General features: G+C 59.1%; 2 protein-coding genes across 2 annotated transcripts; both read right to left on the reverse strand.

The window, feature by feature from the left end:
* Nucleotides 1–349: 349 nt before the first annotated feature.
* On the reverse strand, nucleotides 350–6,885 carry SLC25A10 (solute carrier family 25 member 10). Its single transcript, XM_070773905.1, has 11 exons — nucleotides 6,200–6,885; nucleotides 4,159–4,278; nucleotides 3,511–3,625; nucleotides 3,383–3,431; nucleotides 3,095–3,136; nucleotides 2,221–2,264; nucleotides 2,033–2,103; nucleotides 1,698–1,790; nucleotides 1,343–1,420; nucleotides 752–808; nucleotides 350–669 (listed from the first exon to the last, which is right to left on the reverse strand). The coding sequence occupies exons 1-11, from the start codon at nucleotides 6,290–6,292 to the stop codon at nucleotides 568–570; spliced, it is 864 nt and encodes a 287-aa protein (XP_070630006.1). The 5' UTR covers nucleotides 6,293–6,885; the 3' UTR covers nucleotides 350–567.
* A 2,688-nt stretch (nucleotides 6,886–9,573) lies between these two features.
* On the reverse strand, nucleotides 9,574–13,798 carry MRPL12 (mitochondrial ribosomal protein L12). Its single transcript, XM_019981092.2, has 5 exons — nucleotides 13,602–13,798; nucleotides 12,804–12,990; nucleotides 12,547–12,630; nucleotides 10,061–10,195; nucleotides 9,574–9,963 (listed from the first exon to the last, which is right to left on the reverse strand). The coding sequence occupies exons 1-5, from the start codon at nucleotides 13,673–13,675 to the stop codon at nucleotides 9,847–9,849; spliced, it is 597 nt and encodes a 198-aa protein (XP_019836651.1). The 5' UTR covers nucleotides 13,676–13,798; the 3' UTR covers nucleotides 9,574–9,846.
* Nucleotides 13,799–15,012: the final 1,214 nt, after the last annotated feature.

Consider the following 15,012-nt stretch of genomic DNA (forward strand, 5'->3'; position numbering starts at 1 on the left):
AGCTGTGGGGCGCAGCTGTCTTAAAGAACATCATGAAAGCTATGGTCCCTCTGCTGGGATGAAAGTGCAAGTGTACACACCATTCGATGGGTGGTGCTGGGGGTTCACACCCCCCACTCCACCACCCGGGTCCTCAGTGGGAGCTGCTGGGGGTCCTGGGCTTCGTGAAAGGAAGAGACTTCAGGGACTGGAGACCCCAGACTGTAAAAGTCTGGCCAGCCCACCCCTCCCAACTCCAGGGTTAACTGCCTACCTGGGGACAGAACACCCAACCCGGGGCCTACACCCTCTGAGAGTCACTGCTGTGCACAGGGCGCTGCTGGACACCACATAGGGAGAGTCAGTGGTGGCAGCGGGAGGTGGAGGTGAAGCCAGCAGCTTGGAGGGGACAACGGTCACTGGGCTGGCCAGGCAGGCTGGGGTGGGGGTCCTGGGCCCGGCAGGAGGGGGCTGGAACACAGTGGGCAGGGGCTGGGCTCAGGGCAGTGCTCAGCTGCCAGCCCTCTGGCACTCTGGAATAAACTGGCGCAGGGGGCTGGGCGTGACCCAGCTGCTCCCACCGCCACATCAGGACGGCACTTTGATGCCAAAGTGCTTGCGAAGCTGTTCCAGAAACACGAACGTAAGCACGGTGTGGGGCATGAGGCGGATACCGGCAGGCACGAGGCCCTGCGGGAGAAAGGGGAGCATGAAGACAGCCCTGGAGGGAGAGCCCCTCCCCTACACTCCCTGCACTCCCCCGGCCCCAAACCTTGTAAAAGGCCAGCGGCCCCAGCTTTGCTGTCTCCATGGCGCAGTGCAGAACACCCTGCAAAAAAACACCAAATAATGAAATAAAATGGAAAACTGCTTCTCGAAAGGCAGGAACCCCGACCACCTTATCCCCGCTCCCCACCACCAGTGCCAGTAGCTGGTCACACTGATAGTGGGCGTCAGTGTACAGAGCAGCAGGCCCGAACGTTCAAAGGTTAACATGGGGAGTAGGGCTGGTGGGCACAAAGGTCAAGGGCTGCCCTCGCCCGTTAGCCAGGCAGAACTAGAATTTAAAAGCACACCAGGGCCAGGCTGACCCGCCAGGCACCCATGGTTCTTGGGCGGCTGCCACAGACACAGAAGATACCATGGGTAATGGAGGGAGCCCCGGACAGGTGCTTGGCCCCAGGCGCTGGACCTGCCACCCTGCTAAGACCAGGCTGCCTCTGTTACCATGTCAAAGAACCTGACTTAAAAATACATTCGGGGCCCAGGCGGCCTGGGCAACTGGGCGGGACACAGCTTTGTCTGCAGCCCGGCCCAGGGACACCGGCTCACCCGGCAGCAGCAGGGTGGGAAGCCCACTCACCTGATACTCGCCCTTGGCATTCATCAGCCGGGTCTTCAGTACATCCAGGGGCTGGCACAGGAATGTGGCACATCCACCCTGGAGGGCAAGTTGTCACCAATGGGTCAGCCAGGAGGGCACCCCTTACCACCCCTCCGCAGGCCTGTCTGGACCCCCAGGAGGTGTCCCCAGGGCCATGGGGACAACACGAACAGTCCTAGCCTGGGCTCTGGGGATCCGTGGGCTCCTCTCACTAATGCAGAGCCCGAGAGGGGCAGCCACCACCCTCACCAAAGCCTCCCACCATTCTGAGCCCTTGTTCCGCCCCGGCGCCCCCAAATACCAAGGCTGGTCAGGGACCCCCCCCACTACTCACCGCAATGAAGCTGGCGATAAAGTGAGTGAAGATGCTGTCAGACAAGTAGCCCGTGCTGAGGACCAGCTGCTTGGCTTGATCATAGCAGGACAGCTGTTAGGAAATGGGGATGGTCAGGACACGAGGGACAGCTCAGGGGAAAACAGATGGGGCCCGCAACGACACCAACTGGACTGACCAAGTACCTGCTTTGTGGGTCATCTACAGACGTCATACGGGGGTGGACAGACGAGGCCCAGACCTGCCTGAGCCCCACGTGTGTTAGTGCCTGCTGCCTTCCGGGCCCCTGAGCCCCGGATGCTACCTGAGAGTGCCACCCCAAGCCAAAATCCTACCTGGCCCACGGTGACCAACATCCCTCGACTGGACGCCATGGTTGCACCTGAGAACAGCTTCTTCAGACCCTCTGTCGGGGGAAGAGGAGAGGTTGGGTGCCCAGCCCGAAGCACCCCCCTAGTGTCCCCCAAGGCCCGCTACTGGGTCGCGCCTGGAGGCTGTCCCAGGCCTCCACCTCCTGTCTTACCTTCTCGGGCCACACGGTACAGGCCGTCCAGGGCGTGGGCATAGCTGCCGAGCGACAGAGAGTGAGGCTCTCCCTGACCACAGGCTCCCACGGGAAGGTCCTCCCCGCGAAGAGCCATGCCCCCATCACAGGCCAGGAGGAACCCAAAGCATCACAGGGCCAGAGGACATCAGCCTTTTCTGAGAGCTCAGAGTGGTCTCACTGCTCAGGGGACCTCAGGGCCTAAAGATCCCCCGGGTTCCACAGGAAAACCCCCTCGCTGGGGGGCCTGCCAGCTCCGAGGCTGGTCATGTCTGTAGGCTGTTACCAAGGGCGGGAGGATGGGACGCCCTGCCAGGTCCCCTTCCCAACCTACTCAGTCTGTCCTCCCCACAGCCTATGCTCCGGCCAGAGAGCGGACAATGGGATCGCCTGGGGCCACACTTCTCCCTGAATTGGCTGATGCTGGCGCCCAGGGTTTAACTACAGTGTCTGTCCATAAACAGGGTCTCAGAACCCACGGTGTCTCAGATCTCACACAATATGATGTTTTTATCACAGAAACCACCTCCCAGCTCCCAAACCCTTTTGAAGACCGCATAAGCTTCTAACTTACCCTCTGTGAAAGATGTGCAGGTGCAAGAGGGAGCAAAAAGTGACCAGCCCTGCCCACCTCCCAGTCCGGCTCCAACCCTGGGTCCTCCACAGTGGTAGGACCCAGAGATGCTGGAAGCCCCCTCACGATGTATGCTTCCAACATCCACCAGCCGCCCCATTGCTCCACGTGACCCCACAGGTGTGGTGGCCCGTAGGAGTCCCCACTGGATCCCTCAGAGCTGCTCAGGGGTCTTCTCAGCCCTGGCCCCCAAACCCCTGGGCACACCATGCGACTCACTTTCGGCGCTGATTCTGGGGCAGCTTCATGTCATTCTGCATCCTGAAAACAAGCAGAGAGTTCAAGGGGACAGGGTTTTAGGGGACTCAGAGACACCCCATAGGCCCTAGTGGGAGTGAGCAGCCGGCCCCACTTGGGGCTGCCCCACCACAGGCTCAGCACCACCCTCCTGCGCCCCGGACCCCAAGATCTGAGTGGCACGTTTTAGGCTAAACACACTGAGACCCTAGTGAGCCAACCTGGCCCCGCTGGGGGACAGCAAGACCCTGGCCTCAGGGCCGCACTGACCTGACGTTGACCATGTCCGCAGGGGTCCCCACAAAGCCGCCGATGCAACCTGGCACAACAGCAAACACGTGACCACTGGCAATGCCTCCTGCCTCACCTGCACCACCCCCTCCCTCCCGGCTGCTCACCGCTGATGGAGCCCAGCAAGACCTTCTTGTAGAAGGGCAGGGGGCCCTCACTGCCCTTGGTCACCTGGTCCCGCACGGTCTCATAGATGGCAAACCGAGTTAGGGAGTAGGTCATCTGGGGAGAAGGGGCCCAGCTCAGAGGGTCCAGGAGGAAGGATGGCACTGGGCACCCCCACATCCTTGGCCCTCCGGTGCACGGACATCACCATGTGGGCCACAGGGACACCCAGGAACCTTCCAGAGGCCACGCAGCCAGCAAGCAGCTGAGCCGTTTAAAACACCTGGGGCTGACTGAGTCCAGGCCCCACCCCTCCTCATCCCCTATCACGTCCCTGCAAGCCTCAGTTTTCCCATCTGTAGGTGGAGGTCTCAGCTGGCCCGACTCTGTGCAAGGCAGAAGCCACGCCCTGCGCCCACCCCGGGCGGTTGCTGGTCCCCCAGGTCTTGTAGTTCTGTCCTTGTAAGCAGTCTTGAGAATGAGAGAGTAACTTCCAGGCCCAAAGGGCACCTATGGTGTGCAGGAGGGAGGCCAGCGACCCCTCTGCCTCCGTGGGCTGAGAGTGGGCTCTGGGATCAAGACCTAAGGGATCGCTGGCCATGAGCCTCCACCCACCCACTACCCTGGGAGATAGGGCCCCCCAGAGGTACCTGTCTGCACAGGGAGGCGCTCAGCCCGTTGTAGAGCGCCAGGATGCCGTCAGAGCGCACCACCTGGAGCGCCATGCCCGTCATGCGCAGCTTCACCTCCTGCTGCGTCTGCAGGTGCACCTGTGGGGGAGGGGTCCCACCGCTCAGAGCCGCACCCTGCCTGGAGCCCGCCCCGGCCAGCTCTGCTCTGAAGCCCTTTGCTGCAAGTGCTACCAGCGCCTGTACTGAAAGACAGGAAACTGAGGCCTCCTAAGGCACCAGCTGGGGCGTCTGGCGCCAAGCTCTGTTCCACGCCATCACCTCACAGGAGACACCGCCAGCCAATAAGGGAGTGCAATTCCAGCTGCCCTGGGGCGGAGTCATCAGCCCCGTCCTTTAGATGAGGACACTGGGAGACTCCATAGCCCCACTTGGTAGCCTCCCAAGGGGGACAGAATTAGTGGACTCAGAGATGTCCTGAGGAAACAGGGGAGACTCAGGAGAGGTGGGTGGAGTTCCGTGGGGCACCCAGGGGGAGGGGCACTTCAGAGTCCATTCTTCCATCACACTCTCAGGTTCTACACGTCCTGACTGGACACGCTGGGGCAAGTTACTGACTCTGCTGCCTTAGTCTCTCTTGGCTGTGAGCTGGGAACCTAGAGTCTGGGGGCAGGGTGGCCACGCAGCAGCACCCCATGCAGGCAAGCCACTGTGAGGGTTCAGCCAAGATGTGGGGCAAAGGCAGAGATCAAGCAGCTTTAAGATACTTTTTTTTCCAAAGACAATGCCGAGAGATTAAAAACTCTGGCCAGGGCCTCCTCTGCTGGAGGCCTCTATGGCTGCCCACACTGCCTGCTGCAGCCCAGCCCAAGGCCATGTGCTCCCTGGGCCAGAGAGCGGCCACATTCCTGTGGCCAGCCACCTCCCAGACTCCCACCCCCACGCTAAGTGTGCTGCAGCAAAATAACACCTGGGGGTAGGGCAAGGGGCAGTGACGCCCAAAGGAGCCTTGAACAAGGGAAAGACTGGCCTGGGGCCAGGGAAGGCTCCAAGAGTCCTTGAAAGCTGTTTCTACCTCCCGGGCAGACAGTCAGTCTGACCCTCCAGGGCCTGTGATGGGGGAGGTGGGGGAGGGCACAGGGACCTGCACGGGCAGAAAGTAAAACAAAGTGTGCAGGAGAAAGGTTTCCTCTTCCTACAGACCCAAAGCACCTTAATACCTGGCCCTGCTGGGCCAGGCCACGTCACAGGCCCTGGCGGCTACCAGGAGCCACAGAGGACTCTCCCCGGTCTCTGAAATGCTGGAGAGGCTGCCAGTTTCAGCCCCACCCCCAATGTCTACTAATCCTGCCTTTCCTGGTGGCCAGACCGAAGCTTGAGGGATGGTTGGATCAGCCCAAGACACAGGTGCCAATCCTTCCAAGGGGGCCAGCATGGGTTTCAGGCTGCTCTGGGTGGGAATAAGGTAGGGGATGGCCAAGTGACCACTCTTGCCAACAGCCTCCCCAAGACCACAGCCCGGGTACTGTGGCCCAGAGCCCACTTGCCAAAATATGCTTTGAGTTTCTGGCCTTCCTTTGTTGTTTGTGGTGAGAAAGGAGCAAAAAACTGGTCTGCCTCAGAGACAAGGGAAACTCTGTCTTATTCTGCCCCATAGGCATTAAAAAAAAAAAAATGTAGAAAGAGTGTGATCGCTTCTCGATGGAAGAAACAATCACCCTCATTGGGCAGGACCTGCACGCAGGCTGGGATCATGGCTTCCAGATGCTCACCCACCTCCCAGGAGGAAGCAGCCCAAAGCAGGGGTGCCGGCCACATCCCTCCTCCGTCTACCAGTGTGTTTGGTGGGCACCCACTAGGCAGAGGGAGCGCGTGGTCCTGCCGGGGTGCCGACAGCTGCGCTCACTGAGAACTACCCTCAGGAGAGCTGGGAGGGAGACCAGCCCAAGGTCACACAGGTAGCAGAGCGGGGGCCAAGGGGCATCTCTGCCGCCCGTTCCACGCAGAGCCTCCGCGCAGGGGCGACAGCCCGGCCCGAGGCCCTCCCCACAGCCGTGCTCACCTTGAGCAGGTCCAGCGGGTGCGTGCAGCAGGCGGCCCCGCATGACGCCAGCCCACCGAAGTACCAGCGCGACACGCGCGCCTCATCCGCCATGGCCCGGGCGCCGCCGCCGCCGCCGCCGCCGCTGCCAAGGAGCGCAGGTACCGGCCCCGACCCGGCCTGTGAAACCCAGACGCTGGCCCGGCCCCGCTCCAGCCCCCACCCCGGCCCGGTCCTCGTAGACGCCCGCCTCGCGTTCAAAGGTTCGCCAGACGCCCTCGCCGCCGACAACCAATGCACCCGCGCGGCCCGGGGGCGGGAGCTAACGGGCGGGGTTTCGCAGACCCCGCCCCCAAGTCCGAGGGTGGGTCCCGAGCCTTAAAGCGGCCGCGGCTCGGTAGGCTAAAGCGGTGGGCTCCAGCAAGCCGCCCCAGTGGAGGCCGCTCAGTGGGACCCCCCCACTGGCCGGACCGCAGGAAGCCTGCTTGGTGGACCTTCCTCGTTCCTCTCAGGGACCTGCGGCCTCCCTTATCCTGCGCCGGCCAGCCCGCGGGGCGGCCCCGGCGCCTAAGGCATGTCTGCAAAGGTCACGGCCCGAGTAGCCTGGGCGCTCGGCCAGCCCACCCCTCCTAGAGGCCTTCCTCCCATAAGCGCCCTGCCCCTGCCGCGGCCCGGAACTTGCACCCGGCTTCCTACCCACGCGGCGCAGGCAGCGGAAAACCTCCACGGATTACAACCTGCGGATTACAGGCAATTCGGAGACTAGCCGCCCCCCCTGCCCATCCCTCCCGAACCCCCAGCCTTAGGCTAGCTCTGACCAGACAGCCCCCAGGCAGCTACTCTGAGGCGGAACAGGATGGGGATTCTGGGCGTGAGGGCTCAGGCTCCTGGGAGGCGGTAGTCAACAAACTGTCCTCCCAGCAAACTGGAAGCGCGGGTGCGCTGCTGGCCAGAAGGCGCGCCTGCGGGGCAGAGAAATCTGGGTCCCCAGGGCCGCTTTTGGACGGGGCCCCATGGATCTCAGGGGAGGCAGAGCCAGAGACCCCTGCACTAGTAAAGGCCCCATGTAATGGGGACCAGTAAAGGTCCTGCTGTCCCAGCTTAGCCACTGCAGCCCCCACCCCAAGGGAGAAGGGTGAGGGGCACCAGGGAAGCAAATCTTGGCCCCTGGACCCACCAGGCACCAGGAATAACAAGTCCAGCCCAGCCTAAGCACACAGGGATTCTCTGTCGGAGGCAAAAGTTGCCAGAGCAAACCCTGCTATTTGCCTAACGCAGCCTCCTGGAAACTAGGGAAAATGCCTGCTAGAACCACAGGAGGCCTCTGCGCTTGGTCATCAGTTGGGAGGGTGAACAGCTGGCTACAGAGATTTCCAGCCCAATATTGCCAAGGAGCCTGGGATGGGGCCAGTGGTAGAGATGTGCTGAAAAGGCAGTTGGAAGTATGGGAGAAATCCTGGGAAAAACAGAAATGCCCCAAGAAAGGGGCACCCTTTTTAGAAAAAGCTGGATTTTGCAAAGGAACTCAAAAAGATCCCAAATTTTCAAAAGGATCCCAAACACTTGTGCATAAATCCGAAGGGATGGGGACTTTGGGCAACGGCTTGGCCAGGCTGCCAGGCCAGGCCTGTTTTGGGATCTGGTGTCTGTGCTACAGCATTTACATTTCCTCTTAGTTTCCGGACAGGGAGGATGCAGCCATGTGGGTGGCCTGGCATATGTCAGGGTCCCTGGAATTGGCAGGGAGGAGGAGGTGGGGGGTGTCTATGGGGTGAGCACATGGCCAGCTCTGGTTCTCCCACTGCTGTGTCCTCTGTGATCATCTCATGAGTCTGCACGAAGGCCAACTCCTACAAGGCTCTGAAGGGATCTTCTAAATTCTGTGGGTGCCAGCAGGGCAACTCAGGATGCCCAGCAGACCCACCTCCCAACACCAGGCCTAAGGGCTAAGTGGGCTTCAGGGACCCAGGGTGATCCCCAGTGGCACACCCAACCTATTTCCAGGTCTGAGACACCTTAGAGCTACCACAGGCTGGAGCAGGTCAGGGGCTGCTGGAAGGGTCGAGAGGCCTGGGCCAGGGGGCTGCCTGGGAAGGGGAGGCCAAGGATCTTCAGCGGCTTCAGACAGGGCTTTTCGGTCAGGTGGGGGCACCATGGCAGCATCCTGTCTGTCGTAAGCAATGCGGGAGGAGTTGGGCTTGATGGTCCCGCAGGTAGACACCTTTAGCAGTACTACCATGAACAAAGTGACCCCTCCTTGGTGGGTGGGGTGAAGGGAGCCCATGTCATCACCCTAGCTGCCCTGGAAAAAGATGAAGGCGCTCAGAGGATAAGCGGCCTTTAAAGGTCACCCACAGGCCAGGAGGTGGGGTGTGACCACACAGGCCTGGGGTGAGGGGTGTCCCTGAGCCTGGACCACTCCCTGCCCCTAGGAAAAGGCAGCAGATCAGCAGCCCACACTTAGCCCCAGGTAGCCAGCTGTCCCCTCTGCTAAGTGAAGGCACACCCAGAGATCTGGTGCCGGCCAATCGTTAACTTCACGGGCCCCAGGCTTGGCTAGTGGGGCTCTCCAGTCAGGGGGCCGCCTCCCCTCTCCTGGGATTCTTCCTGCAATGACAGCCAGCTGGAAGCATGTCCTTGTGGAGGACCCCTAGGTGGTGTGGGGGTTGCTAGGCACGTCCATCTGGGAGCCTGGCAGCTCCTGGGCCTATCCTGAGCCATCTCACCCAGAGGGTAGCACTCCCAGACCGAGTGTCCCCTTCTGGTCCCACAAACCAAGGGAGGGAACTCCAGGTGGGACCTGAAGACCCAGGCTAGATGGGGTGGGTCCCCACGAGTCACAGAACTGTAGGCCTCCCCAGAGTAGATACTCAAAAAGCCCTGCAGCTGCCTACCCTCAGCCCCAGGGGCCTCCTGTCATGGGCCAGTGACAGCGCTTTCCCAGAAGGAAGCCAAGGGTCCTTGGAAAAAAGAGAGCACTAGGCAGAGCCTGCAAGCTTGGGTGGTCACTGCCACCTGTAAACGTCACTCTGGCACCAGGTCACCTCTTCTTACCAAACCCCTGGCTCTATGACAGAGCTCCTTGAGCCCCTCTAAGGGAGCAGCTGACAGACCCCCAACTGCTATAAGCTTGCAAAGCACACCCTCCTGCCTTCTGTGCCCCATCTATGGTACAGACCTCACTCTCACCTGCCCAGGTCTGTATTTGCTGTTAAAGACCACCAATACTTAAAGACAAGGAGTTCCAAAGGCACCCCCATAGCTCCCAGGTGAAGATTTAGTGCCAGCCACGCAGGAGTTGCCACCCCCACAAGCAGGACAGGCATGCGTTGGGATCTCGGAGGACAGCCCGCTGCACGTGGTGCCCAACCGACACACACGACTCCACACACAGGGCCTGCACAATGCATTTTTCCCAGCGGCCACGGGGGGGGCGTGTACACTCCTGGTAGGTTCTAGAGTCCTTCTCCCTGGGGCTGCAGAGTCAGTGGCTGCCCCTCCCTCCCCATCTCAGCAGGTCCATCCGGCTGTCCCAGAACTGAGTTGGCCTCGTGGTGCAGCCCAGTTCTGCTCCAAGGCTGCTCTATCCACTGAGCCTGGGTGCTGGGCGCAAAGCAGGCAGAGCCCCACTCAGGGCCCGGGAACCCTGTCCACAGTCTCCTGGGCAGCTACTCCAGAACCACGGTGCCGCCCACTGCCTCCAGGGCCGCCTTGATCTTCTCGGCCTCGGCCTTGGCCACGTTGGCTTTGATTTCCTGAGGCAGGGATTCCACCAGCTTCTTTGCCTGCCAGAGAGTAAAGTCAGAACCCAATCTGGGCTTGGGCCAGCCAGAGAGCTGTCAGTGACGGCGGGAGAGGGCTGTGCGGTACACGGAACCTCACCTGGACGAGGTTGATGCCCTGGACATAGTTCTTGATCTCCTTGATCAGCTTCACCTTGTCCACGGGCTTTGCCTCTGTCAGGCGGACAGTGAAATGTGTCCGTTCTTTTTGTTTGGGGACGTCTTCTTCTGCTGCCTGGGGGAGGGAGGGAGCAAGGTGAGCAAGGTGAGAAAGGACGGGGTGAAGCAAGCAGATTCATTCCCAGGCCACCCTGTCCTGTAACCCAAAGGCAAGACCCAGGCAGGCTGCCTGACAAAGCCTACGATTTTGCCAGGAGGCCAGAGTGAGCCAAGCGGGCTCAGGCTGCCAAACTGGGTGCTCTCCTTGGCTAATCCATTCCAATCCAACCCATCTCTCCAGATGCTGCTCTAAAACCACCTTCTGCCCCCACCACCCAGCACTCTCGTTTCCTTGTCCTTTAAAAATTGTAACTTTTGAGACAAGGAAAAATGACACCATAAGCGCTCTGCAGATAAAATAACACTCCAGAAAAGCAGTGCAAGCCCAAGGTTACATACTGATGACAAATGTACAACCAGCTTCAGCTCCACCAGGTGACTGATAATGGGACAACTGGGCACGACCGAGCTCCAGCGGTGAAGGCCACAGCACCTCTAGAGCAGGGACTACATGGGCCCACAGCCTGGGGCAGTTCTACTGTGGGTCTGCTGCCTAATTATTAACAGCACCCCCTTTATTCTTAAAAGCGCTCCAGTTTAGACAAGTTACACAGTAATTCTCTCTCTCCTTGCCCCAGGTGTTTAGCCTGTATAGTCACCTTCCAGTTCATGGTGTGAAGACGAGTGTGGACAAGGCTGGTGGCACTATCAGACACATGTGGGATGTGAGACGCTCCACGGGACCCCTGACCTGGTTTCCTCAGTAGGTGATGGCTGGGGGAAGGGGGCTGAGGGCAGCCACCCAGATTTAAGAAGCTTGAGAAACCCAACAACCAAATGCAACACAGAGACCTCATTTTTTGATTTGAGTAAACTGACTGTTTTCAGAGAAGGCAATGACACCCCACTCCAGTGCTCTTGCCTGGAAAATCCCATGGATGGAGGAGCCTGGTGGGCTGCAGTCCATGGGGTTGCGAAGAGTCGGACACAACTGAGCGACTTCACTTTCACTTTTCACTTTCAGGCATTGGAGAAGGAAATGGCAACCCACTCCAGTGTTGTTGCCTGGAGAATCCCAGGGACGGGGGAGCCTGGTGGGCTGCCGTCTCTGGGGTCGCACAGAGTCGGACACGACTGAAGCGATTTAGCAGCAGCAGCAGCAGCAAACTGACTGTTTTAAAGTCTGGGACGTTCCTGGTGCTACAGTGGATAAAAATCCGCCTGCCAATGCAGGGCACAGGGTTTGATCCCTGGTCAGGGAAGATTCCACATGCTTTGGAATAACTATGCCCATGCGCCACAACTACTGAGCCCGCGGTCTAGAGCCTATGCTCCACCAACGAGAGAAGTGACCGCAACGAGAGGCCAGTGCGCCACAACTAGACGAACCCTCGCTCTCCACAACTAGAGAAAGCCTGCAAGCAGTAACGAAGACCCTGTGCGACCAAAAGCAAAACTAAATTAAAAAAAAAAAAAAAAAAAGGGTCTGGAAATGGAACTTCCCTGGTGGTCCAGCGGTTAAAGAATATGCCTTCCAATGCCGAGGACAAGGGTTTGATTCCTGGTCAGGGAACTAAGATCCCGCATGGCTTGGGGCAACGAAGCCCTCCTGCCTCTACAACAGAAAAGAAGATCCTGCATGCCGCAACTAAGACTAATAAATAAAAAACTATTTTAAAAAGTCTGGAACTATTAGCAAAACTTGGAGAGGCTGGGGTAGGAAACCCTGCTAATTGCACTTGAGACAGCTCCTGGTAACGTGAGGAAACACTGGTGCTTTCAGAGATGGATGGTGGGACACACGAGGCAGAAGACATCAGAAATCTGTCTCAAGCTTCAAAGAACAGGTGAAGCAAATGTGGCAAAACCTTTATGATTTCTGACGCTGGGAGATGCATATATCAATAATTATGTTATTTCTCATTGTGGATAAGTCCGAGATTTATAAGGCCCTGCCATCCCTCTGCCTCACTCTCATCCTTAGCTCAAGTGTTTCCTCAGAGTCACCTTCCCTGCAGCCTTTCTTGAAACTGTAACCCTTTCCCTCCCTTAAGAGCTTCTTCCTTCCTCTTTTCCCTTTCTGTTTGATACAAATTCTTTTTTTCTTGTTTCCTCGCCTTTGGCTGTTACCTTTCACCACAAACATGGTCTTCATATGGGCAGGAACCTGCACAGTCTTGGCAGGGAGGAGATGCCAGTGAGGCTGCAGGGGTGCCCACAGCCAGAAAGTGTACAGGCCTGCAGGCTGTGCCTGGTTGATGCAGGAACAAGATGAAGGATGAGGAGGGAAACCTGGCCATGTGAGGTGAGGCAAAATATCAGCTGGACACCAGAGAAACACCGCTTTATGCCCCGGCCTGAGCTCACCTCCGGGGCTGTTGGGGCAGGGGCAGCCCCAGGCACCATGCCACCCATTGGCATCAACCCGACATCTTGGATCTTCAGTGTTTTCTGCAGGGACAAAGAAGGGTAGTTTCAGGAGCTGGTTGTCACACCCAGACATGCTCAGGAACACGCCTGGCAAGGTCCTTGCATTTATGGAGCACACTTTGGATAATTTACCAAACTCCCAAATATCCCAGCAAGGGGCCCCAGAGCTCCCTGCCCAGCCTGAGCACTGATACCTTCAGGAGCTCGTTGAGGTCGGAGATCTCCAGCAGCGTGAGGCTGGCAATGTCCTGGACCAGCTGCTGGATCTTGGGGGGGTACTCCTTGGGGGCGTTATCCAGGGGGGCACCAGTGAGGGCCTCCCCCCTTCGATGGCTGCTGCATCTCATAAGCCGCACAGCGCAGACGTGAGGTACCTGTTGCCTGAACCCCATTAGAACAGAGTTGTCAGCCTAGCACAGGCAGGTGACATGGGCCAGGCAGGTAGGTGCCATGAGCTCAGATCTAGCTCCTTCGTCCTAACCCAGGTTCTCAGACTCCAGGGACCGCGTGGATAACAAAAGGGATTTCCCGGCCATTTTATATATTCTTCAAAGGGCCTTGGAAACCCACATAACTGTTTGCAGACATGCTACCGACGACGTTTCCGGTTTGGATGAACTCTACCAGTCCATGGACGTAAAGCAATTACCTGAATGCATTTTGCCGCGCAAACTTTCAGAACCTGCGGTCCCTGGCTGTAGAACGCCAGATCAACTCATGGGAGTCCTACCACGTCACTGTGCTGCAGGGGAAACTGAGGCCAGGAGGAAAGCACGGACCGGTCCAAGGTCATCCGGGGCCACTCCAGAACTATCGGCGGCCCGTGAGGTTAGGGGATCGTTAAGTGGAGGCCCCGTGCCTACCAACCACGTAGGGACTCGCCGAGTCGGGGGAAGCCCCCCGCCCGCGGGCGCCGCCCCAACGTGCACCCTCAGTGCCGGGCCAAGGGCCCCATCCTACCAGCCTGCCCGGCCCTCAGCCGTCCGCAGTACCTGACGAGGCGAAGCGCAGCGGCTCGAAGCCCGAGACACGGCCCCCGTAGGAGGCTTGTGGCCGACGGCAGCATCGCTCCACAGGCGAGAAGGTCACACGCGGATCCTAGTAGGCGGGACGCTCTAGCCGCCGGGGTCACAGGACACACGAGCTGGGGAGGACACTCTAGCCGCCAAGACTACCGAGCATAGAGTTGGGTAGTACGTTCTAGCCTGCAGGACAGTCGCGCACACAAGCTGGAGAAGGACGCTCTAGCCTCAACTCGACTTGTCTCCTCTCGCTCCGCGAGATTACGCAAAAGACAACGAGCGGCGCAGGCGCAGAGCTTCGTTGAGGGGGCGGGGGTCCGGACGGCGGCTGACCTGGGTCCTTCCCGCCGAGGGGCGAATGAAGCCGAGAGAAGGCTGAGACCCGGCGCCAGGGTTCGTTCGAGTCGGGGAAGCCGACTGGGCCCTCGATACACTAGGGACGACGGGCAGGGACCTGACCCTGTTGAACGGCACAGTGACACCTGCAGCAGAGTCCGGGCATATGACGTTTGTGCTGCCGCAGGGCACGCCCGGGCATCCCTAGTGCCCTTCCTCCTAAAGTCCGTTCTGGGGGCCCAGCCGCCCGTGGCCTGTGGTCACCTGGTGGGAGGGAGCTCCCCAGCCCTCTGGGCCGCTTTCTCCTCGGTCTCCTGTATCTAAACGGATGTCTTGCAGGCCAGCTCGGGAGCATATTTGGTCCTTCCGTCCTGGCAGCCGCAGTAGCGAAGCCACCACTCTCCGCCTGAACCAGACCCGCAGCGAGCTATAAACTCTGCTTGCAGCGTCTGCCAAGGGTTGAGATTGAGCCCGAAGGGGTCGAGGATGGGGTCCTTGGGAGAATTTGTAAGCCTGGACTCTTGTCTCCAGCTGCCCGAATCCTCGGCACTCTTGCCTCTTAGTTCAGCTCCCAAATATCTGACACATGGGGTATCCCCAGCCCTTCGGGTCCTAGGGCCTTTGCTCCTTAAATGCAGCAGAGGACATACCGCTCTCCTTCTGTCCTAGATACCATAGGTGATTTTCTAAGAGCCCAGGGATAACAATCCTGACTTTAGGTCGAAGAAGGCTGGGCTTCCTTTTGCCCAGCATCTCTGTGATCCTGGGCGGGCTTTTGACCTGAGCTCTGAGCCCATTAAACTACTGCATTGCTTCATAGAAGAGCTAACAAGGGGAGTCACCCAAGAGGTCTGCACACTTAGTTTACGAAATGTACTGAACCCTGGATGTGAGATGCCGTGAGTCTATGTTGTCATGAACATTTTCTTCTAGGCTACAATTCTGACAGTGCACTCAGACTAGAGCCCAGGCCCCACACGCCTCTCCCAGGAGTCAGGGCAGCTGGGTGGAGAGGGCACAGGTCCTTGGTGCTCAATCTCAGGGA

This window comes from Bos indicus, chromosome 19 (assembly GCF_029378745.1).
Source record: "Bos indicus isolate NIAB-ARS_2022 breed Sahiwal x Tharparkar chromosome 19, NIAB-ARS_B.indTharparkar_mat_pri_1.0, whole genome shotgun sequence".
In the NCBI taxonomy this organism is placed as follows: domain Eukaryota; kingdom Metazoa; phylum Chordata; class Mammalia; order Artiodactyla; family Bovidae; genus Bos; species Bos indicus.

What these genes read in the sequence shown, in the direction of transcription:
- SLC25A10 (XM_070773905.1), bottom strand. Translation starts at nt 6,292, where the DNA reads ATGGCGGATGAGGCGCGCGTGTCGCGCTGGTACTTCGGTGGGCTGGCG. An exon ending in ACCCGCTGGACCTGCTCAAG is followed by an intron (nt 4,279 to 6,199) that starts GTGAGCACGGCT and finishes CCTCCCCCACAG; the next exon opens with GTGCACCTGCAGACGCAGCA. An exon ending in GCGGACATGGTCAACGTCAG is followed by an intron (nt 3,137 to 3,382) that starts GTCAGTGCGGCC and finishes GCTTGTTTTCAG; the next exon opens with GATGCAGAATGACATGAAGC.
- MRPL12 (XM_019981092.2), bottom strand. Translation starts at nt 13,675, where the DNA reads ATGCTGCCGTCGGCCACAAGCCTCCTACGGGGGCCGTGTCTCGGGCTT. An exon ending in ACCTCAACGAGCTCCTGAAG is followed by an intron (nt 12,631 to 12,803) that starts GTATCAGTGCTC and finishes TTGTCCCTGCAG; the next exon opens with AAAACACTGAAGATCCAAGA. An exon ending in AGGGCATCAACCTCGTCCAG is followed by an intron (nt 9,964 to 10,060) that starts GTGAGGTTCCGT and finishes ACTCTCTGGCAG; the next exon opens with GCAAAGAAGCTGGTGGAATC.